General features: G+C 47.0%; 1 protein-coding gene across 2 annotated transcripts in view; it reads right to left on the bottom strand.

The window, feature by feature from the left end:
- The window catches only part of DLEC1 (DLEC1 cilia and flagella associated protein), a 48,359-nt gene that overhangs the window by 12,242 nt on the left and 11,986 nt on the right, over positions 1-24,131 (bottom strand). For both annotated transcript variants that reach the window (XM_081163464.1, XM_081163463.1), the window contains exons 9-29: positions 22,039-22,212; positions 19,388-19,524; positions 19,176-19,268; positions 17,936-18,026; positions 15,865-16,027; positions 15,471-15,663; positions 14,382-14,440; positions 12,871-13,042; positions 11,938-12,031; positions 11,065-11,195; positions 10,620-10,778; positions 10,343-10,482; positions 8,942-9,092; positions 8,745-8,855; positions 7,146-7,264; positions 6,698-6,889; positions 6,160-6,227; positions 5,825-5,976; positions 4,779-4,888; positions 3,889-3,959; positions 840-1,027 (exon numbers count right to left, since the gene is read on the bottom strand). In XM_081163464.1, the coding sequence (XP_081019590.1) occupies positions 840-1,027; positions 3,889-3,959; positions 4,779-4,888; positions 5,825-5,976; positions 6,160-6,227; positions 6,698-6,889; positions 7,146-7,264; positions 8,745-8,855; positions 8,942-9,092; positions 10,343-10,482; positions 10,620-10,778; positions 11,065-11,195; positions 11,938-12,031; positions 12,871-13,042; positions 14,382-14,440; positions 15,471-15,663; positions 15,865-16,027; positions 17,936-18,026; positions 19,176-19,268; positions 19,388-19,524; positions 22,039-22,212 (2,768 nt within the window). The remainder of the gene's footprint in view (positions 1-839; positions 1,028-3,888; positions 3,960-4,778; positions 4,889-5,824; positions 5,977-6,159; positions 6,228-6,697; positions 6,890-7,145; positions 7,265-8,744; positions 8,856-8,941; positions 9,093-10,342; positions 10,483-10,619; positions 10,779-11,064; positions 11,196-11,937; positions 12,032-12,870; positions 13,043-14,381; positions 14,441-15,470; positions 15,664-15,864; positions 16,028-17,935; positions 18,027-19,175; positions 19,269-19,387; positions 19,525-22,038; positions 22,213-24,131) is intronic.

The raw sequence follows: 24,131 nt of genomic DNA on the forward strand, positions 1-24,131 counted from the left end.
AGGATCTAGGAGTCTTGGTTGACCACAAACTTGACATGAGCCAACAGTGTGACGCGGCAGCTAAAAAAGCCAATGCAATTCTGGGCTGCATCAATAGGAGCATAGCATCTAGATCAAGGGAAGTAATAGTGCTACTGTATTCTGCTCTGGTCAGACCTCACCTGGAGTACTGTGTCCAGTTCTGGGCACCACAGTTCAAGAAGGACACTGACAAACTGGAACGTGTCCAGAGGAGGGCAACCAAAATGGTCAAAGGCCTGGAAACGATGCCTTATGAGGAACGGCTAAGGGAGCTGGGCATGTTTAGCCTGGAGAAGAGGAGGTTAAGGGGTGATATGATAGCCATGTTCAAATATATAAAAGGATGTCACATAGAGGAGGGAGAAAAGTTGTTTTCTGCTGCTCCAGAGAAGCGGACACGGAGCAATGGATCCAAACTACAAGAAAGAAGATTCCACCTAAACATTAGGAAGAACTTCCTGACAGTAAGAGCTGTTTGACAGTGGAATTTGCTGCCAAGGAGTGTGGTGGAGTCTCCTACTTTGGAGGTCTTTAAGCAGAGGCTTGACAACCATATGTCAGGAGTGCTCTGATGGTGTTTCCTGCTTGGCAGGGGGTTGGACTCGATGGCCCTTGTGGTCTCTTCCAACTCTATGATTCTATGATTCTAACACCACTGAAAAATAATGTGACTGGAAGGAAGGAGAGTTGTAAAGAACATTTGTGTTAAATTGCATGCACTCATGCGAGCATTCTTGCTTGTTTGACATTCATACCCAAGAGCTGCATGCAAGGCGCCTTCCTGCCTTTAAGGAAAACACAGCGCAATAGATCCCTACCGGGTTCTCCTTGAGAGATCCTGCAGTGTAAGGCACTTTCTCTGGGGGTGTTTCAGTCTCCCAGAGGACTTCAATCTCATTGCCATCAAGGTCTCTAACAGGAAAAGGAGCTCCGTAGAAGACCAAGAGGTCCACCAGCTTGTCGTCATCTTTATCCTGGTTATAACTTTCCCAGTCCATTCGAATCTCTGGATTGAGAAGGGGGGGGGGGGATGCAGAAAGAAACTCAGAGTTGCTAAGGTTTTATAACCAAGGTTGAGCTTGTATTTGCATGTTCATCCTTCAGCAACGGCAACGTCAGAAGATGTCTTGCACGCGTGAAATAACTGTGACCAGGCAAGCGCCACAGACAAGAAAACTTGCATACTGCTCAACATCATGTCTCAGTCAAAGCTGTGTGCAATGCCAGTGTGGTGTAGTGGTTAAGAGCGGTAGTCACGTAATCTGGGAAACCGGGTTCGTGTCTCCGCTCCTCCACATGCAGCTGCTGGGTGACCTTGGGCCAGTCACACTTCTTTGAAGTCTCTCAGCCCCACTCACCTCACAGAGTGTTTGTTGTGGGGGAGGAAGGGAAAGGAGAATGTTAGCCGCTTTGAGACTCCTTAAAGGGAGTGAAAGGCGGGATATCAAATCCAAACTCTTCTTCTTCTTCAATGCTACAATGCACTGGGACTGGTGTAGAACACAGTGACCTAAAAACCTCAGCTTTCTTTCCTTTTCATCAGGGGGTTTGGGCTGGGTGTCCATCAATATGCGGATGATACCCAGCTCTACCTCTCTTTTAAATTGGAACCAGTGAACACGGTGAAGGTTCTGTTTGAGTGTCTGGAGGCAGTTGGAGGATGGATGGCAGCTAACAGATTGAGGTTGAATCCTGACAAGACAGAAGTACTGTTTTGGGGGGACGGGGTGGGTAGATGTTGGGGACTCCCTGGTCCTGAATGGGGCAACTGTGCCCCTGAAGGAGCAGGTGCGCAGCCTGGGAGTCATTTTGGACTCGCAGCTGTCCATGGAGGCACAGGTCAATTCTGTGTCCAGGGCAGCTGTTTATCAGCTCCATCTGGAATGCAGGCTGAGACCCTATCTACCCGATTGTCTTGCCAGAGTACATGCTCTGGTGCATGCTCTGGTTATCTCCTGCTCGGACTACTGCAATGCGCTCTATGTGGGGCTACCTTTGAAGGTGACTAGGAAACTGCAAATAATCCAGAATGCGGCAGCTAGACTGGTGACTGGGAGCGGCCGCCGAGACCATATAACACTGGTCTTGAAAGACCTACATTGTCTCCCAGTATGTTTCCGAGCACAATTCAAAGTGTTGGTGCTGACCTTTCAAGCCCTAAACAGCCTCGGCCCAGTATCCCTGAAGGAGCGTCTCCACCCCCATTGTTCAGCCCGGACACTGAGGTCCAGCTCCAAGGGCCTTCTGGTGGTTCCCTCCTTGCAAGAAGTGAAGTTACAGTGAACCAGGCAGAGAGCTTTCTCGGTAGTGGCACCCGCCCTGTGGAACGTCCTTCCACCAGATGTCAAAGAAATAATCAACTATCTGACTTTTAGAAGACATCTGAAGGCAGCCCTGTTTAGGGAAGCTTTTAATATTTGAGGTTTTATTGTGTTATTAATATTTTGCTGGAAGCTACCCAGAGTGGCAATGTTGCAAAGACAACATTGGAAGCAGGCGAGCAGGGGAAAGTTCTCAGACCACAGAAATGCCCTTGGGACATTCACCACAAAACCTTAGCCTATGGGACCACATGGAGCCTTGAACCGCTGTCGGTTAACATGGAAATTCCAAAACTGCTGGGATTGTAGCTCATTCAGTATCCCCACAAAGGCAAGGAGAGCTCAGTGAAAGATGCTCAAAAGCTTCCTACTGGAACTGGTTGCTACTGGGCCTTTGCCATTGTCGCAGCAACAAAAACACTGTAATGCAGAAGTGGGGAAACTCAGACCCATGAGACAAATATGACCTGCTCCAGGTGTCTGCCTGGTGCCTGGAACTCCCCTCCCTTGCCCAAGTGTTTTGCTGAAAAGTGTCCTTGGACTCTGATAATGCTCCTTGCTTGGCTAGATGAAAAGAGAGGGGTGCATTAATATCTGCACAGCAAAAAGCAGCCTGCTGTGCAAAGGAACCACCGTATTTTTCACTCTATAGCAGTGTTCCCCAACCTTGGGCCTCCAGCTGTTTTTGGACTACAACTCCCATCATCCCTCGCTAGCAAGACCAGTGGTCAAGGATGATGGGAATTGTAGTCCAAAAACAGCTGGAGGCCCAAGGTTGGGGAACACTGCTCTATAGGACACGCCCGACCATAGGATGCACCTTGTTTTATAGGGGGAGAACAAGAAAAAAAAATCTCCCCCTCTGCTCAGCACCCCTTCAGCGAAGTGGCAGGAGAAACAGAGCCCCTTCCATTTCTCCTCTCACTTCGCTGAAGGGGCGCTGCACAGAGAGGGAAAGCTGTGCAGCGCCTCTCCAGCGAAGCAAAGCCAGGAGAGCAAGAGGGGTCGGTGTGCACCGATCCGTCTCGCTCTCCTGGCTTCAGCGAAGCAACCCAAAGCCTCCGGCTTCAGGCGGCTATCCCTGAAGCCTGGAGAGCAAGAGGGGTCGGTGAACACTGACCCCTCTCGCTCTCCAGGCTTCAGTGAAGGCAACCCAAAGCCTTCGGAGTGCAGCGGGACTTTCCGCTGCGCTCCAGGGGCTTCAGGTTCCTTTCGCTGAATCCAGTAGAGTCTTGCTCTCCTGGCTTCAGTGAAAGCAACCCGAAGCCTCCGGAGCACGGAGGGAGCGCTCCCTCTGCGCTTCAGAGGTTTTGTGGTTGCTATTGCTGAAGCCAAGGAGCCTGCATTCGCTCCATAAGACACACACACATTTCCCCTTAATTTTTGGAGGGGGGAAAGTGTGTCTTATAGAGCGAATAATACGGTAATGTACATTTATTGCTCTGCCTCTGGCCCCACTCGGGCCCCACTCGGTGCTGGGTTGGAAACAGGACGCCTGCTTTTGCCATAACGCTTCTCACAAAGGGCAAACTTCCTCTTCGCTTACCAAAGGGAGTGGGGTTGTTGAGTCGGACGTACCGCGAGACTGTATCCCCTCCGGAGATGTGGGCCCCAAACCTGGAGAAGAAAAATGGGGTCATCTGGGTATGCATCACTTAAGTCTACGTTCTGGGTCTTTCTGTTGAAGGGGACATGCCTCTGCCACAAGGCTCTGCTCTCCTCCGGGGCAGCTGGGAGCTGCCACTGGGTCAGAAGGGCTTGGGAATCCTGACAGAGAATCCCCTTTAAAGGTGAACCTCCTTAAGTCGCACTTCTGGAAACAGAATGCAAATAGAAAATGCAGCTGTTCTTCAAAATAATCCCTGCTCCAAATTTTGCAATATGGTTCTTTAGCCAAGTAATGTGTACAAAATTCAAATGCTAGGGCAAAGTGTGAATCAAAATGCACGTTACTGAAAATTACATACAAAAAATGCATTACATTAGGGAGAATCGATATTAAAAAAAAGTATGCTAGGCACAGAAAAATGTGCATACTAGGGGAAAATTCACAGAATGCTGGTGAATTTTCATACTTTTGACAATTTAGAAAAACCAATGTGGAGAACTATACTTAAGATCTGAAAATGAGAAACTGAACAGGGTTTTGCCCATCCTGAATGCAGACACAGCCTCAACTGCCTTGCGAAGAGCAGGTAGGTTTTTATGAGGCAGAGTCTTCTTGGTAGTGGTACCCACCCTGTGGAATCCCCTTCCCCCGGATGTCAAACAGATAAACAACTGCTCGACTTTCATAGACATCTGAAGGCAGCCTGGTATCGGGAAGTTTTTAACATTTGATGTGTTTTTATATTATGTTGGAAGCCTTCTAGAGGGGCTGGGGCAACCCAGTTAGATGGGTGGAGTGTAAGTAATATATTACTATTATTATTATACCTGATTACAGGCGTTGGCATTGGATGGCTGGGTCCTGTCATCTGCAAGAAGATTGGGCAGCCCTTCACAGTCATTTGGATGGGGATCAACATCGGCTCCGATTCCCCCACCTGTACAGAGAAAGAAATATTTTGCATGTAAGCAATGGAACCCAGCTGCTAAATGCTGAGGCCTCCTGGGAGACAAATGATTCACAGGCATTCTTTCCTTTTACACGCAAGAAAAGACTTGCTTATTGCAGATAACTGACTGCGCTGAAGGGAATGTGCGCACCTTCAGATGCGGCACAGCTGGTCTGCCGCTTGTCACAACCTTGTGAACAAGGCTCAGTGTACGGCTCCTCTTCCCACATCCAGACAAAGCCCAAGCAAACCACAAAGTGTCCGTCATTCTGAGCTCCAAACTCCCTGGGTGCGAACTATGCCACCCATCAGCGACTCATACACCCATTTCCTTGGAAGTTAAGCTCCTCTTAGTACAGTGGGGGGCTCATCCTCTAGTAAGTGGAACACTCTGCCACAAGAGAACAGGGCCCTGCGGGATTTGACATCTTTCCGCAGGGCCTACAAGACGGAGTTGTTCCTCCAGGCCTTTGGTCAGGGCTCAGCCTGACTCCCCTTCTCTTTTTGTAGAAGAATAGTATGAAAGAGGCCTCCTAGCATTCTCACAGGCCCATATAAGAATAGCGTAAACAGTTGGGCCAGATGAGCATTTACCGTACTGTTCCCAAACCCAATCCTGCGGAAAGCCATCTAATTAGATTTTAATTTGATCCTGACTTGTTTTTAGGAGGTAATTTAATTATTGTTTGATTTTATACCAATGTTAGATATTTGATGTTAGCCGCCCTGAGCCCAGTTTTGGCCAGGGAGGGCGGGATACAAATAAAAAATTATTATTATTATTTATTATTAAGTGGGGGGCACAGACTTTCTGCGCATTCCTATGCATGCTTACTCGAAAGCAAGCCCCACTCTGCTGAACTCTCAGTTAAGCTTCGGTCTTCCCAACCTCCAGGTCAGAGCTGCAACCCCTGGACCACGCACCTTACAGATGAGGGTGTCCTGATACTGCCCCCACATGTTGTTATAAGCCGTTATATTGACCACAAGCTCCTCGAAGGCCTTCAGGATCCCCTCAGAGGGCTGTACGTGGAAAGTCGCTCCCTTTCCGTGAGATAGCATGGCAGCTCTGAAGGCTGTAAGACCAGAGCAGATGAACAGTTTGACAGCAAGGCAATGGGACTGGAACAGGAGAGAGCCTCTTGTCGGATCACATCCAGCGGCACTTTTTTCAATTTATCCCTGCATTCCGCCCCCCCCCCCCACCGCCACTTACCCACAATGCATCTGAAAATATAGAAATGGCAGACTCTGCCCACCTGATTGTTTCCTCTTTTCAGCCTGCCTCGTTATTCGCCTTGTGGTTTCCACGGCAGCTTTGGAGGAGCTTGGAAAAAGACGTCTCAGTGAGAACTCTGAAGGGTGCAGGGATTTCTTAAAATGTCATGCTTTAAGTTTTCAAGAGCCCGGTGCCCTCCATAGCTTGCCCCAACCAGCACAGCTGTGTTAGACACTTGCCTGAGGCCAGCCGGGTGAATCAATATTTACTACTGAAAATGATTATCGTTCAGACTTAGCTAAAGGTAAAGGGACCCCTGACCATTAGGTCCAGTCGTGACCGACTCTGGGGTTGGGGCACTCATCTCGCTTTATTGGCCGAGGGAGCCGGCGTACAGCTCCCGGGTCATGTGGCCAGCATGACTAAGCCGCTTCTGGCGAACCAGAGCATTCTTTCTACTCACCGCTAATCAGGGTGAAATGGAAGAAAAGGAGGCTTACACTTACAACAGAAAATATTTCTCCATCAAAAAACAATCCCCCGCAAACAGACTCTTGTATATAGGATCTAAGACTTACCCATCTTGTCCCTGTTCATCTGAGGGACGTGGACCTGGTTGGCTGAAATACTCAACCCCTACTGAGAACAGAGCAGCTAACTCAGAGTGATTGGTAATTATTAGCTGGTGTTTTATAACACTTTTCAATGCCACTTCCGAGCCGAAGTCTAGCATCAGATCTTGAGAAGATTCCAAATTATGCTCCTCAACACTGCAGAGAAACAGCAACAGGCGCTAAATGGACTCCCTCGTTTGCCAGCGAGACGCTTTCAGAGACATAACGGTTGTCAAAAGAAAGATGAATGTGAAAATGAGTGATTATATTGGGCTTCCATGAACAGTTTAGTGGAAATACAAGTAAAATGCTTCTTTATACCCTAGCTAATATAATCTGAAGAAAGCGTCATTTTGAGCCACTAGCAATTAATAGCTATATTTTACTAAGCTATTAACTAAGTTTCCTTCACCTGTCAGAAGGTATGGAGTAGGTGATTCTGAGCCCCTTAACTTCACCAGAAATTGCCAGAAATAGGGGGTCCAACATGTCTTCGATGCTACAGCACAGGGCAAGGTCACTCAGTTTCTCCTGGCAGAAAAAGAATTAGACCTTCGTGTAAGAATCATCAACAGCAGGCCAGAGAGCAAATGTCATCAGGAGGCCTAAATCTGGAGGGAACACTTCCAAGTCAGAAGTAAAAAGACACACCCATTTAATATGACAGACATATTGGAATGCAATGAAAGGAGAAGAAAAAGGGAGAAAGGTTTTTGATGGGGGGTGGGTGGGAAACATCTACACAAATACCAAAACCAATTTTGCCGTAGAAAAGAAAATGAATTGTAGTTTATTTGGCTACTGTTATGAGTTTGGGACGTTAACCTGTGTGCCAGACACTTCTAATCCATGTGTCCAGTAAGTGTTAAAATCTAACCAAGTCTCTAATTCCTGGAATAGCCAGGTTAGCCTCCTGGTGAAATGTAAGGAGAACGAAGGAAGGGGCTCTGTGGGACGTGGGAAATGGAAGAGGACCTTCTCTCAACTCAGGGATCCTTAGAAAGACAGAGCCAGAGTTGAGAGCAGAGAGTGGCAGTGACGTGAGCCGGAGGAAAAAGCAGCAAGGTGGGAGAAGAGAGAGAGGCAAGGTTTGACGTCTGTCTGAATCCAAAGCTACTGTTATGGGAGAAACAAGGGCCTTTTGGGGTGTTGATGCTGTGAACCCCTCTGTTGCAGGCTTAGGTTGTATGTGTATGTAAATATACCATAGAGACACTACAGCCTCCACTGTGCCTCATCCCCAAAAGGAAAGATGGGTGAGTGCTTGGAATCTTGCACTGTTTTGAGATTAGGGCGACTATTATTCAACACCCTTATCTGCCTCTCCCCCCCCCATGACATCTGCAGAGCTCACGGCAGCTTTTAATTGTTTAAACGCACACAGTAAAAACCCAACGAAGATTATTTGAACAATCAACAATAGCAGAAAAATTAATAGGACAGCAGTTAAAATACAGAAGCAGCAGATAAAATCAGTTGTAGGAAAGAAGGAGCTCCTGTTTCTTTGGCTGCCTCATTGCTTCCCTGCAGGTGGTTGCGTGGAGGGGGAGGCAAAGTTGGTATGGTGCAATTATTATTATTATGATTAGTATCATTATTATCATTATTATTATTTTAAAAATACATACACCGTCCTTTATCTGAATATCTCAGGGTAAAAATATAGGATAAAAGCACAAAATAGTAAAAACAAAAACAAAACAATAGCCCCCTTTCCGGCTTTCCTCCTCTCCATTTCCTCCTCACAAGAACCCTGTGAGGTAGGTTAGGCAGAGAGACAGTGACTGGTGAGCTTTGTGGCCAAGTGAGGATTCGAACCCTGGTCTCCCGAGTCCTAGTCCAGCACTCTAACCGCTACACCACAGTGATGGTCCCAGGGGTCATCAACATCAACATCCCACCCCATTGTGGGGGTTGTAGACAAGGGGGTTGTCTACAAACAAATGAAGCAGCAATCGCAATGTTATTCTGCATTTTGAAAGCCAAGTACTTCTAAAAGAAAAACCCTAACCTTAACATTAGTAGTTATCACCACACGCAATTCCTTCGTTTCGTTGGGACCCAAAGTACCACTTTCCGGAGAGATGCTGAGCTCGCAGGAAGAAGCTTGGCTTCCAAGGAGCTGTCGGACAAATCAGGAAGGCTGGTCAGTTAACAGGAGGCAGTGAGGCGCTCTTCTGACTAATCAGGAGTAGGAGCACCACTGACCTCGCCCCACTGGAAGCGTGATGGGAGCAGCGTCTGGTTAAAAAGATGAACGGTTGCTTCCGCAGGGATTCCAACTGAGAGGTCAAAATGCAAATGACTCGACAGCAGGCAGACGTGGGGAGTCTGGACCTCCACAAAAACTAAGATGTGACTGAAAACAGAAAAAAGTACAGCTCCAGCAGCAGGCAGTGAATAAACACTTATCTTCCATAGAAGGGCAGTTTGGATTAGCATGTGAAATTCAGCCCCCTCTCTGCTGTAAGTGTCCCTTTAAGATTGCCAAGGCTGCAATGATGGCAGCCTGGGCATTATTCATCCAAAGGTACAGGAGTCCCTCTTTTGAGAGCACACAACCTTTCCTGTTCCTAACTCCTTTTGATACAGGGAAGAGGGGGTGAAGTTCTCCACTACAGTAAGTATTTTTCTCAACAGGTCCAACACGTGTCCCAATGGCCACATGTGGCCCTCAAGGTCTTTTTGGCGGTCCATGACAACATCTGACGCCCTGCAGTCCTTGCGCTGCCTTCCCAGAGCCGGGAAAGCGAGGCGCTGGGCTTTGGAAAGGAGGCATGAGGGCTCTGACAAGGTCCTAGAGCCCTCCAACCTCCTTCCCAAAGCCTAGTTAGCACTTAGCCAGCTTTGGGAGGGATCTAGGACTCTGCCAGAGCCTCGTGCCTCCTTCCCAAAGCCTGGTACCTTGCTTATCTGGCTTTTGGAAGGCAGCATGAGGGCTGGGGTGCCCTCCAATTCTGACCTAAACCCCCACACCCCTGCGCAACGAAGCAATGTGCAGTCTGTGGGGTCTGTATCAAACGAAGTACTCTTGTGGCCCACTCGGTATGAATAGTCGGACTGCCCAGTTCTAAAAGGAGCAGCAACACTGCTGATTCTACTGCAAAACAGCAGGCACCCTGCTATGTGACAGGGCTGGTCTGGGGGAGAGGGGAGACAGGGCAGCCCCTCCCGTTGGGCCACCCATACTCCTATTATTATTATTATTATTATTATTATTATTATTATTATTATTATTATTATTATTATTATTTCAATTCATATACCTCCCTTTATCAAAAGATCCCAGGGCAGTGCATAACATTAAGATCACAGTTTAAGGAGCACAATAATAAAAACATAATAAAAGCACAACAGACAGCGTAATAATATAATAATCATAATAACAGTCCCACCCCCACCCCCAGCTTTAACAAACCATAGATTATTTAATGGCCAAAGGCCTGGGTAAATAGGACGGTTTCTGCCTGGCGCCACATGACCAACTGCCACATGACCAACGCTATAGGACCCTTTCTGCAGCAGAGATGGAAATGTTCTCTTGAAATGCCCTCTGGGAGACTGAGGAGAGATTACCAGATTAGTCTCTAACCTATTTCATGTCCTCACCTTCCAACTCCATTTTCCACCTCCATCTCTAACACGGTCTTAAGACGTTGACACATGTATGATGTAAACAAAACAGAGACCTTGCACTTGCCGAGAGGATACAATTCTCCACTACGTGGCTGAAATTTGAATGGAGAGGTCTGCAGGGGGGAAACCCAAGAGCCATTGTAATTCCATGAACAGAGGTCTGGGCATCAAAAGTCTTCCATTCAATGCCCTGCCTTTGGACAAGGCACAGGAAGGGAAATGGCCAAATTCTGATCTCTGAGCAACACACCTCTTCATTTCTTTCAGTTAAGCAAGCAGGGCTTTCCTGAATTTTCCACTTCCCTGGCAGCTGACTTAGATTTTCTATCTGAAACGTGAACCGCACTTTTTCTCCCAGTTTAAGCAGGCCCAGGTCAAAGGATGGGACGTCGATGGAAAGAACAGGTCCCTGAGAAAAGCGAACCACACAAAGCAGGTCAGCTACCACCACAGAAGTCTCAGTGAAAAGCATCCAAAAGACAAGGTTATGCATGCTCAAACTGACTAACACAACAGCACTGAGTGAAACACTGGGGTGGGGACTGTGGAACTCTCTGCTGGGGGGCAGCCGAGTCTGATGGAAGGCCGCAAGCACTGTGTGGGGAGGGGGGCATCCCTCTGGCACAAAACACATGGCTCCACTCACCCCAAGGGCCAAGACAATAAAGCAGCTTCGTAGGTTCAGATATTCCCACCTTAAAGTCAGCTTCCACGTGCAATACCACAGGGTCTTTGGAGTGAGTGATTTTGCACTGCAGATCATGGCAGGAATGCCCAGGTTTCCCTCCGGTAATGGTGAACTCAAACTCTTGGAATTCATTTACCCCTAGAGAAGACAAATCTGTTACTTCCATCTGGGAAAAAAATAGGCATAGGTGTTGCTTTTTCAAAGCCGAATGGTTTCCCAAACCCAACATCATTATCCAAAACATCTATCATGGCCTTCTCATGATAGTGGCATATGCACTTATGCGTACAGTGGTACCTCGGGTTAAGAACTTAATTTGTTCTGGAGGACCATTCTTAACCTGAAACTGTTCTTAACCTGAGGTACCATTTTAGCTAATGGGGCCTCCTGCTGCCGCCGCACAATTTCTGTTCTCATCCTGAAGCAAAGTTTTTAACCCGAGGTACTATTTCTGGGTTAGCGGAGTCTGTAACCTGAAGCATCTGTAACCTGAAGCGTCTGTAACCCGAGGTACCACTGTATAATCTTTCCTCCCCACCCTGTTCTCCAAGGTCTTATGATGGGCCTAGGGAGTATCAAGAACATACATATCCAATGATATGTAAGAAACCCTGGCAACAAGCTTTCTAGCCTGGTGCTGCTGCTTTTTAATGCCAGGCCAGTCCTCACTCATTTATGCTTTGATCACGGATGGGGAGATAATGCCCAGGTGCATATTCCTGAGACCTGGGCAGGTGAGATGGGTGGGGTTTGAATGGCCCAGCTGTGTCTGTCCAGGTTCTCAGCACAGCACTGGGCTTCCCCTTTCTCGCCAGAAGCCCCTATGCCCAGATTAATGCAGTGTGCGTAACACAGATGCAACAGACAGGAAAAGTGTTACCTAATTTTCCGGAATAAGGTTCAACTTCAACTATGTCGCAATCACTTATTTTCTCCCATGTAAAGCTGATGGATGATTTGCTGTAATTGTACATCTGGAGATTCATAAATGAACAGACAGTCAATGCCGTTATATGACCAAATCACCATTTCCAGACTTCTGGAGTAACCCACGGCAGGTGTGTCAGGTAGATACGAAACACAGACCCACAGATTAATACTTCATTAGTATTCATATATGAATATGAGACTATTTTGAATTGAATGGTGGTAGTGGAGATTAAAGGGGTAAGAAAAAGTAATACATTTTTCTTATATACAGGGTGTAAGGGGCGGTGATCCTACCCACGATAACATAAAAGTGGGTTCTTACACCTAGAAATATAAAGCCAAAGCCTAGCTCTGCACAAGAGCAATTTAATCTGCTTGCATTGTTCAATTTGCAGAGTTTAGAATTATTTTCTGACATGTGTGAAGATGAAGGAAGACACAGAAGACCGTGGACAAGCGTCAAGCTTCCTTCCCAGGCACTGGGGCTTCTTCCAGACTACAAAAGAAATAGATTTCACACTTGTATAGGAGGCCTCCAAGCAGCACAACCAACCAGGAGGGCTGTTTGCTGCCTTCCAGGTTACAGAGGCCTGACTGCCTCAACTCGAAATTGGGGATTTAGTGTCACTGGTCCCCCACCTGAGAGGACACAGAGCAGAGATTTGGCAGGTGTCTTTTGAAGACCTTATCTATGCCAACAGGACTTTGCAGCCGGTTATTTTTCATTAGCCTGTCATTTTAAGGTTTAAATGCATTTTTAATCCTGAGTGGTGTTTTATGTTCTTATGTTGTACACCACTCTATTGATACACAGCAATACAGAAATACTTTTCGGCAATTGAGCAACGCATACATATACTGGCTGAAGTAAAATTAGACTTACGCTAAATGTTCTCCTAACATTTACACCAATGTAGTTTTCTCCTGGGATGATCATGGCATAGGGCTCCAAAAGGATCTGGAAGGGTTCCGTATTGCCTTTGACGTCTATTTCCAAAGCAATCACCTTTTCTTGACGCCTTTCTCCGCTTTCATACTGCTCCCGTTTTTGAGGGCTGTGTGAGGGACGGCGTTAGAATTGCTGCTGTTGTGGATATTTAGAATAGCATAAAGGATGTGATTCCCATCCCAGCAGGGGAAAAACAAAAGACTGCTCTTCCTTCTCTTGGCACATTCAGGTCTACGCCTCTCTGTTTCTTATGCCTTGCCCCCTCGCTTGGGAGAAAACCCCTCTGAATGTGATGGGATAGAGACTGACTAAACATGCAGAGGAACAGGATTCAGGAAGCAGGGTGGATAAAAATCAGTATTTTTTTTTAATTAAAAAAACCCAGATTTTTAAAATTTAAATCAGATTTTTTTATTTAATTAGATTTTTTAAATTTAAATTGGATTTTTAAAATAAAATGCTTTTGGAGGAAAAATCTTTCTAAAGATAGTTTCTCTTATAAGTTAAGATTATAGTCCAAAGGCTATTCATCTGCAAATAAGGATTTGTTTTAGGTTTTTCATGTGTGCTAAAACTCAGTCAAAGTTTTTTTTTTAGTTGTTTAACAACATCAGTTAACAAACATGGATACATATGCTAAAATGTTATTGTTTTAGTTAAATAAATTGTTTAAGTTGTTATTAAGGAAATGATTATTTTTCACCTTCCAATAAAGTAGAGAAGAAAAGTTGTCCAAATAAATTAAACCTCACAATAATTTCATAATTATCTATGTATTTCTGATAGTATAACCAAATCAGCAATTTTTGATATAACTGTAAAAAATTACTCTGAAAATATTTATTATTCCAAAAATGAAACCTTCATCTGGTTGTAAATATTAAGATTATACAAGCAAGAATGAGTCTTTCTGTAAAAAAAACCCACGATTTAAATCAAGCCTTACTGACTACTGATTTAAATCGTGATTTCAATCAATTTCATTTAAATCAAATCTACCCTGTAAGGAAGTAAACCTGCCTCACACCTTTTGCCATGAATGCAAAGGACCTGTGAGGTGCCTGGCACTCCCAGCACAATCCACCGAAATTAAGCACAGCTAAAGGGCTAAAGTCGCCATGAGACCAGGGAAATTGTGCTGCAAAGGATGTGTGTTCACCTTTGGTTCTCGGGTCTCATTCCCACCCAAGCCCCCAAATCTGCTATTAGGTGGGGGTGGAGTGGGACCAGGGTTGAGTGGGAAACAAATGCAACACGTGCGCATCCATGCTTGTGTTTGCGTGGCAGCGCGCACACAGTTCAGCAATAAGTTGCTAAATCAGGCAAAGGAGGAAGGTGCCATTAAGACAATAAATTTGTCTCTCGGACCAACACAGCAACACGAATGCCAACCATCTCCGGCACAATTTAAGAACATTTTCACGTGCCCCTGATGCATCACTTACTCCGGTAGCTCTGGGATATCTTCCAGCAGAATCTGAAGCACGCTGTGATACGACTTTGGCTGCAAGGAGAACGAAAACCCAGAACGGCAATCAACTAATGTACATCAAATTAACTCCCAAAATAATCTACGGCTTACGTTAAGTGCATTTGCCTCTGGGCTGCAAGAGATCAAAGCCTCTTGTAGTTTAAACAGCTGAGGCTTCAGGTAAGACTGAGAGCCATTTTGCACCAAATGTTCTCTCACCATGGAGCTGGAAGCAGCCACACCCACCCTGGCATGTGCCCCCAAGTCAAGGCTGAAGGTGGGCTTGGGCCCCAAACAGCCACCCCAGACCCACAGAAGCCAATCTCAGATCAGTAGCCAAGTGTGGAAGCCCACCAGGAATGCAAGGGATTTCTTGGTTTTGCTAATTGTCTCACACCAAAACCGGTGCCAAGAATGTGTCTGGCCACAGCAAATGGGTAGAAAGAGCTTGGCTTCGCCGGTAACAAGTTTGGAAGGCAAATTTTCAATGAAGTTTGGAAGAAGAAGAAGTCGTTAGCCAGGCCTGATTCATACCAGCCTACAGAGGACATATGGGACGCGGTGGCACTGTGGTCTAAACCACAGAGCCTAGGGCTTGATGACCAGAAGGTCGGTGGTTCAAATCCCCGCGACGGGGTGAGCTCCCATTGCTCGGTCCCTGCTCCTGCCCACCTAGCAGTTTGAAAGCACGTCAAACTGCAAGTAGATGAATAGGTACGGCTCCGGTGGGAAAGCAAACGGCGTTTCCATGCGCTGCTCTGGTTTGCCAGAAGCGTCTTAGTCATGTTGCGGACAAACACTGGCTCCCTCAGCCTATAGAGCGAGATGAGTGAAGAACCCCAGAGTCGTCCGCGACTGGACCTAATGGTCAGGGGTATCTTTACCTTTACTGAGCACATACATAATGTAATCTAAGAATGACTTTTAGCGTGGAAAGCAATAAACTCATTTGCTTTTGAGTTTCATTCAGACCCTTTAGTAGCTGCTGGTTAAACTTTTGTCCAACAAATTTCACAGTATAGATGGCAAATATTGAATCAACCAAGTACAAGCAAGACTGTACCTCCTTTGGATGGTAAGAGAGAGTAAACGAGTGATTGCTATGGGGGTGCAGAACCCCCATGGCCGGAGTCACAGAGAAAGCAGACTCTGTCTCCAAGTGGTACTTTATCTTTGTCAGGTCCGCTTTTCCTTCCAACATTGATGCCTGCAGATTAGGCTTTATTATCTGCCAGAAAAAAGGGAAATCCACGTGGCTGAGCAAAGAGAAGGGAAAAAGAAGGCATTCAGCAGCTAGCCCTATGGGAGGTGAACTAAACCTCTAAGAAACTTGTCATTAAAGCGCTGTGTACGCAATAATTGTAATGTATTATTCTAAAATAAATATTGTTCAGTGCAAAGACAACTGGCTTCTGCCCAGAAAAATGCCCCCCATACAGTTTTAGCATCATACATACGTCAGATTTCTTAGAACCAGAGTTTTCTCTGCCTTAGATTTGGGGTTCAAAGAACCAAAGCGCACAAAGTGTTGTGCTGTCACATCGACAAGCTCGCCGGACATAGGGCTGCTTTCTCCTCCAGTAACAGACAAAAGCTTCAGAGATATCAGCTGCCCAAGTCCTGGAAACAAAAGTGAATGCAAACATCCTGCGGCAAATGCACATGACTGAGTTATGCCCTTCCAATGCGACTACCCAGTTGCATTATGGGTATAACACACAACCCCCATCAGACCATAGGAATCTGCCAGTAGTGTCTCTCCCAGAGAGAAGGAGCCTGTGGCTCTCCAGATGTGGTTGGACTCCAGCCCAAGCCAAATGACCAATAATCAGGGCTGATGGGAGCTGTAGTCCAGCTACATCTGCAAAGTCATAGATTTCCCCCATCCCACCCTAGTTGGCGGCAGCTCTCCAAAGTCTCAGAACGTGATCTGTTTTGAAAGCTACTGTGGGGTAGCAGCTGGAGCATCACACCAGGGACCTAGGAGACCAGGGTTCGAATGCCTACTTGGCCATGAAGCTCACTGGGTGACCCGGGCCTGTCATTGTCTCTTAGCCTCATCTACCTCACAGGGTTATGGGGAGGAGGAAATGGGGAGGAGGGAAACTATGCATGCCACCTTGGGAAGAAAGACGGAACAGCTCTGTCAGAGCATGGTGCTGACAACACCAAGGCTGCAGGTTTAATCCCCGCATGGGGAAGCTGCATATTCCTGCATTGCAGGGGGTTGGACTAGAGCGGTAGTTCTCAACCTGTGGGTCCCCAGATGTTGTTGGACTACAACTCCCATCATTCCTAGCCAGCATGACCAGTGGTCAGGGATGATGGGAGTTGTAGTCCAACATCATCTGGGGACCCACAGGTTGAGAACCACTGGACTAGAGGATCCTCGGGGGCCCTTCCAACTCTATAAGAAATAAATGAACAGGCTCGCCACACGGAGGTGAGGCAAGATTTCAATGGACGCCAACAGCGGAGTTCAAAGCTGTTTCAGGAGCAGGAATCCTTAAATTGGGCCATACGTATCTCAGCTGTTAGCTCCCTAATCTCCTGATTCAACAGGGACCCAGCCTGCTTTGGCAGCTGTTGGTTCCGATGGAACAGAGAAGGTTATGATTCCAACAGGGGATCAAAGCTACGACCCTCAGAGGACAGCAACACAACTTCCTTGGGCCCGAGAGGCGCTGTACAACAGGCTACCCGTCCACCAATAGCTTAGGGTCTGTATGCACATCTGGGGATGGCTAGAAGGGCCATTTCCTGCCCTACCTCGAAACCCCAACTTCATCTCCGAATAAGTGGTGCCTGTCTCCAGAGTCATGACAGATCAAGGTCTTTTGCCAGAGCTACCACCTGAGAATCTTGTTGGCAACAGCAAATGCTAAACTGCATTCGTAGCACGTGCTATGCCATGGAGATACTGGATTTTCCAGGAGGCTTGATTTGCATTCAGGTGTCATCTAAGCTGACAAAGGACTGCACAACTGCCCTCCAATCACTGTGAATTAAGAGGACCCTCCAAGAGGACCATTAGGGATGGGCAAATCTGTCAATTTTCATTTCTCTTGCTCAGTTCTTCACTTTTCCACTTCAGTTTGTGATTTTTTTTATATATATATAAGTCCTAGTGAAAAATCACCAGTGCTTTAGTTTGACTGTCTCCCAACACACATTTTTTCTATGCAATTTCACCCAATATAATGCATTGCCTTCACTGATTATATGTATTTCCACACACACTTAACCTCAGTATATGTTGTTGTTTTTTTGGACGCACAGCTTGGTTGGAGAACCACACTGCAAAATACAGAGAAAAGTGTGGTTTTGAAAAGGATGGTTTCGTTTCAGTTGGGGCACAATTTCAGGCAGCGTGAATTAGGTAGATCCAGTTGTTGCTGAACACTGGATTGAATTTGACCCCCATCCCTAGTTAAGAGGTCCTGCTTATGAGAGCTTGCCTGCACGGTCCCCAAATCCTGGCGCTAAACTCGTTTGCATTTGAATGCTAAAGAGGCGAACGTGGCAAACCTGTCACTGTAAGGTCGTTGATTTGGCAATTGTCGCAAATGAGGATATACTTCACTGACACCACTTCGGGCACAGTGGGCATGAACACAATCTGTAAGAGAAGTTTCTGCATCATGAAAAGAACAATGTTTCGCAGGCTACACTACAAATGGGCATGAGTGTTGTGCTAAGTTACAGCTTCATCATTGCCTTCCAAAAGAATCTTGGGAAGTTTTGCACAATGAGGGGACTGCTGATAATTCTCCAAAAGGTCTTAATGATGTCTAAAACCTAAAACAGTTCAAACACAGACCAGCAATCCACAGAGAACAAAATACAATGGTACCTTGGTACTCGAACGGCTTGGCTCCCGAACAAATTGACTCCTGAATGCTGCAAACCCGGAATTGAGTGTTCCAGTTTGCGAACGTTTTTGAGAAGCCGAATGTCCGACGCGGCTTCTGCGGCTACCGATTGAGTGCAGGAAGCTCCTGCAGCCAATTGGAAGCCGCGCCTTGGTTTTCAAACTGTTTCGGGAGTCGAACGGACTCCCAAAACGGATTAAGTTCAAGAACCAAGGTACCACTGTATAAAACAACAAGTGGCAACAAACACCTCCTTTTAATGTTACATCTGTCTTCAAGATCAGTGGAGAAGACAGATTCGCATCACAAGCAAAACACTGACTCTGATCGCCATATCATTCTAAATCTGTCCTCAGTGTCACAACAACCCAATCTTATGTATCAGTAGTAGTCCATGTGGGGCTGTTCAGGAGAGGGATGCAGTTATTAGGCCCAGCAAGCAAGGCCCATGGGAAAGGATGATTTATTTAGTTGGCATATTTGTTACCAGCCCATCGCTAAGGATCCCAGGGCAGGTTACGGCACAGTAAAAACTATAAAACACAGCAGATCATAAACAATTAAAACAGCAATCACTGATAAAATCACATGCAGAAAGCAAGGAATAATTGCAGAATTCCATGTCTGAAGTCTGCCTTTGTGTGTTTTCTGATCATCCCCAATGCTGGGGCTGGGAATCTGTTGCAGAGAAGCGAATGCCAACGTTTGGGGGCCGCCACAGAAACGGAAGAAAACAACAGGAGCTAAAGTTCTTAGGGCATTACGTTGCTACCCCTGCTTTCATTTTTTTCTCAAATGAATGAACTACCCACTGAATCCTGCTTCGGATTTCCTAATAATTGTGCATCTATTTTGAGTGTATGCTTGAAATGTGAGCTAGAGCGGCAACAACTGACCTCAATTAGAGTAGACTGGCCTGGAGCTAGCTCAAAAATGGCAGGTCTGATCCCGAACGGCTCTTGCTCCACGTAACCTAAAGTGGCAACGGCCTTCGTGTAAGAAAAGAGAATGGTCACTGCATGGCTGCATGCAATCTGTGCCGCAACCGAACATTCCAGATGGGATTGAGGGCATGGCAGTGGGGGCGGGACTTCCTCTTCTTACTTACCCGGAAGTGAGGAGGTGGCCAGGTTTGCTTTGGCATTATGCAGAACTTCCCAACGCTGGACCCTTCATTTTTGCACAGGAATTCTGTAAATTTCACTCCGCCCACAAGGCAAGGTCCGCAGTCCAAAATGTGAGGCACTATAATAAAAGAAGAAAAGGGAGCGGGGGAAGCAAGGGCAGGAAAGGGGCTTTTTAAAAAAAGCACTCTCAATCCAGGACAATACATTCTATTATGTCTAGAGGAAGTAGTCAGGGATGGGGGTTCACTGTGTTCTGCAGTTGGCATGGTGTGAAATTCTTCTTCTTCTCCTTCTCCTACTCCATTAAATCTATATACCACCCTTCATCCGAGAATGGAGCTAGAAGGACCAATGGTCTGATACGCCACAAGACACCTTTCTATGCTCCCAATTCCATTGTTTTCCTTTTTTAAAAAAAAAAGATATTTATTAAAGTTTCAACATATTACAAAAATAAGAGAAAAAAGAGAGGGGAAAAAAGAAAAAAATGAAAATACAAGGTAAAAACAATTAAAAACAAATCAGTCTTTCCATATCTTGTCCTTCATTTGCTTGTTTCCCTGACCTCCTCACGCCTCCCTTTTTTTGTATTCCAGTTCAATTTGTTAATTCAGCAAATCCTTTCCCTCTTTGATTTTATCTTAATCTTTTATCTTAATATATTATAACTTTAGATTATCACCTGTTAACAATCCATTTTTACATATTCCTTTATAACATTGCTACTAAAAACCACTTAACTTCAATCCAACATCATTCTAACATTTATTAATTTTACAATATTTCTGTAGATAGTCTTTAAATTTCTTCCAATCTTCTTCCACCGACTCTTCTCCCTGGTCTCGGATTCTGCCAGTCATTTCCGCCAGTTCCATATAGTCCATCACCTTCATCTGCCATTCTTCCAGAGTGGGTAAATCTTGCGTCTTCCAATACTTTGCAATAAGTATTCTTGCTGCCGTTGTAGCATACATAAAGAAAGTTCTATCCTTCTTTAGCACCAATTGGCCAACCATGCCCAGGAGAAAGGCCTCTGGTTTCTTCAGGAAGGTATATTTACCGTATTTTTCGCCCTATAAGACGCACTTTTCCCCCTCCAAAAATGAAGGGGAAATGTGGGTGCGTCCTATGGGGCGAATGCAGGCTTTCGCTGAAGCCTGGAGAGCGAGAGCGGTAGATGCGCACCGACCCCTCTCGCTCTCCAGGCTTCGCGGACCTCTCCTCAAGCAGCGGGAACGTTCCCGCTGCTTGGGGAGAGTTGCCGGCATCCCGAAGCCTGCGTGCGCTGATCTCAGCGCGTCCAGGCTTCGCGGATCTCTCCTCAAGCAGCGGGAACACTCCTGCTGCTTGGGGAGAGTTGCCGGCATCCCGAAGCCTGCGTGCGCTGATCTCAGAGCGTCCAGGCTTCGCGGATCTCTCCTCAAGCAGCGGGAACGCTCCCGCTGCTTGGGGAGAGTTGCCGGCATCCCGAAGCCTGCGCGCGCTGATCTCAGCGCGTCCAGGCTTCGCGGATCTCTCCCCATGCAGCGGGAACGCTCCCGCTGCTTGGGGAGAGTTGCCGGCATCCCAAAGCCTGCGCGCGCTGATCTCAGCGCGTCCAGGCTTCGCGGATCTCTCCCCAAGCAGCGGGAACGCTCCCGCTGCTTGGGGAGAGTTGCCGGCATCCCGAAGCCTGTGCGCGCTGATCTCAGCGCGTCCAGGCTTCGCGGATCTCTCCCCATGCAGCGGGAACGCTCCCGCTGCTTGGGGAGAGTTGCCGGCATCCCAAAGCCTGCGCGCGCTGATCTCAGCGCGTCCAGGCTTCGCGGATCTCTCCCCAAGCAGCGGGAACGCTCCCGCTGCTTGGGGAGAGTTGCCGGCATCCCGAAGCCTGCGCGCGCTGATCTCAGCGCGTCCAGGCTTCGCGGATCTCTCCTCAAGCAGCGGGAGCCACCGCTGGGCTCCCACGGCTTGCAGAGAGCTGCCTGTTTGGGGGCTGGGGTCGGGGGAAGCTCGGGCTGCCCCAGCCCCGCGCCTGGGGGGGAAAATAATTTCCCCCCCTTTATTTCCCCCCAAAAAAACTAGGTGCGTCTTATGGGACGGTGCGTCCTATAGGGCGAAAAATACGGTAAATACCTTTTTCATTTCATTATAAATCATCTCCCAGAAAGCCTTAATCCTTGGGCACGTCCACCAAAGGTGAAAGAATGTACCTTCAGTTTCTTTACATTTCCAACATTTGTTATCGGGCAAATGATAGATTTTTTCAAGCTTGACTGGTGTCATGTACCACCTGTATATCATTTTCATAATATTCTCTCTTAAGGCATTACATGCTGTAAACTTCATACCTGTGGTCCATAACTGTTCCCAGTCAGCCATCATTATGTTATGTCCAACATCTTGTGCCCATTTAATCATAGCAGATTTCACCGTTTCATCCTGAGTATTCCATTTCAACAGCAAGTTATACATCTTTGGCAAAATCTTGGTTTGGGGCAAATTCCATTGTTTTCCAGCTTCCACTCCACAGCATCAGCTGCTGAGAAATGCGAGGCTGAACGGGATGGATCTATGACATCCTAAGAATGTCCCAGAAGCTCACATACTTGCCCCACAAATAGTCAGTGCTTTTTTAAAAAAGAAAACTCACACGTTAGGATGGGAGGTGGCCTTCGGCCTTCCAAAGGGACCAGCAGTGGGTAGGTGGTTTGCGACTCTACTAGTATGTAATCCTTGTAATCTGACAGGTATTCTGGAATAAACTGGACCACGTAGTAGCAACTCATTCCGGGGGCGACAAGTCCTCCTTCGCCTGGAAAGTGTCCTAGAGAAGGAACACGGGCGTCCTTTGATTAATTCGTTATCACAGATGCATCTGGTGCCGCAAGCAGGTTGCAAAAGAATTCTGCCCTGAGCATGTTGTTGTTGATAATAAGATAGTGCCAGCAATGTGCAAAGGTACTTTTGAGAGTACTAGTGGACAGGCTGCTGCCCCACTGAGCAACCAGTCTAAATTCACCATAAATCAGAAACCAGGAGAGGAGCGATATGCACCCAGAGGTTAAAACAAAAAACCAGGACAAATTGCATTTTGACCCACAGTGCTTTGGCCTCTCTGAATTGCTATCTTGTGCTCCTGCACTCACAATGCCTATTTCTATGCCTCTCCATTTAAATTGTCATTAATTCTATCATCCTCACCCCTGGAGCATTCCAATCCAGGTCCTCCTCAGCTCCTGAACTGCCTGATTATACACGTTTATTGGAAATAAAGCTCCACTGATTTCAATAGGTTTTCTCCTAGGTTTGCAACTTTAGGATTACACTTCCATCATAAGATTTTCATAGGAATTTGGCAACCAGCACTGCCTTGGCACCTACATGCAGGTCCTGCTTTCTGAACGCTCCCAGGAAATTGTTTATTAGGCAAACATTTGCATAATGAGCTGGTGGTTTCCATTATTTCCGATGGGATCATTTCTCATTAATAATTGCCTGTTCTCCCTTCCTCCCTGCTTTCTGCTTGCAACTGCTGCAGCCACTCAGCAAAAACCGAGCAAAGGAACAAGTGATTTAAAAAGGCAAAGGTAAAGGACCCCTGGACGGTTAAGTCCAGTCAAAGGAGACTATGGGGTTGTGACGTTCCTCTTGCTTTCAGGCCGAGGGGGCTGGCGTTTGTCCACAGACAGTTTTCTGGGTCATGTGGCCAGCATGACTAAATAGCTACTGGCACATGGAGGACCATGACAAGTGCCAGAGTGCACAGAAATGCCATTTACCTTCCCGCTGGAGCAGTACCTATTTATCTACTCACACTGGCATGCTTTCGAACTGCTAGGTTGGCAGGAACTGGGACCGAGCAACAGGAGCTCACTCCATCGTGGGGATTCAAACCGCTGACCTTCTGATCAGCAAACCCAATAGGCTCAGTGGTTTAGACCAGTGTTTCCCAACCTTTTTTGGGCAAAGGCGCACTTGTTTGATGAAAAAAATCTCGAGGCACACCACCATTACAGCCCCGTGATGTCAGCACGCAGCGTCACGCCGGGAGGGACGCACGAAAGTGTAAGTTTCAATTTTTTCCCTCCCCCTTGTCGGGGAACCTCCAAGCTTTGGGGGTGGGGGGGGGAGGAGGCAGCAAAGCGAGGCAGGAAGGAGAGCGCGGCTTGGCTGGGTGAGCTTTGGCAAGGAATGAGAGCCGCGAGGCGGGCGCTGCGGACGGAGGCGCTGCCCGCCGAGCTCGCAGGCAGCCAGGCAGGCAGACGGCGAGAGCCCCGCGCTGGGCGGCCTCTCCTCGCCGCCGCCGCCCCGCCTCTCACCGCCCGACTCGCCCGCCTCCCTCCAGGCAACATCTCGCGGCACACCAGGCAACATCTCGCGGCACACTAGTGTGCCGCGGAACAGTGGTTGGGAAACACTGGTTTAGACCACAGTGCCACCCATGTCCCACTAACAAGTGATTTATCTGACTTTCCTCCATAATTTTTGCCAGAAATGGCTGCAACTGACCAGCAAAACACAACCAAGTAAGGACGTATTGGGCAAACTCTGGCTGTTTGGATATCTGAATTAGCCATTCCTGTAGCAAAGTTTGGGCATAATTCTTTGCACTTTGATAACTGATATTTCTGATAATGAGCCTCTCAAAGTGGGGCCTGGGTGCCCTGAGCTTGTCCAAATGACAGCCAAATTATGTCTGTGAATAATTTAAAATATGGGGATCAGCAGCATGGCTCACTCAAT

Source organism: Podarcis bocagei (genome assembly GCF_964188305.1).
Source record: "Podarcis bocagei genome assembly, chromosome: 12".
In the NCBI taxonomy this organism is placed as follows: domain Eukaryota; kingdom Metazoa; phylum Chordata; class Lepidosauria; order Squamata; family Lacertidae; genus Podarcis; species Podarcis bocagei.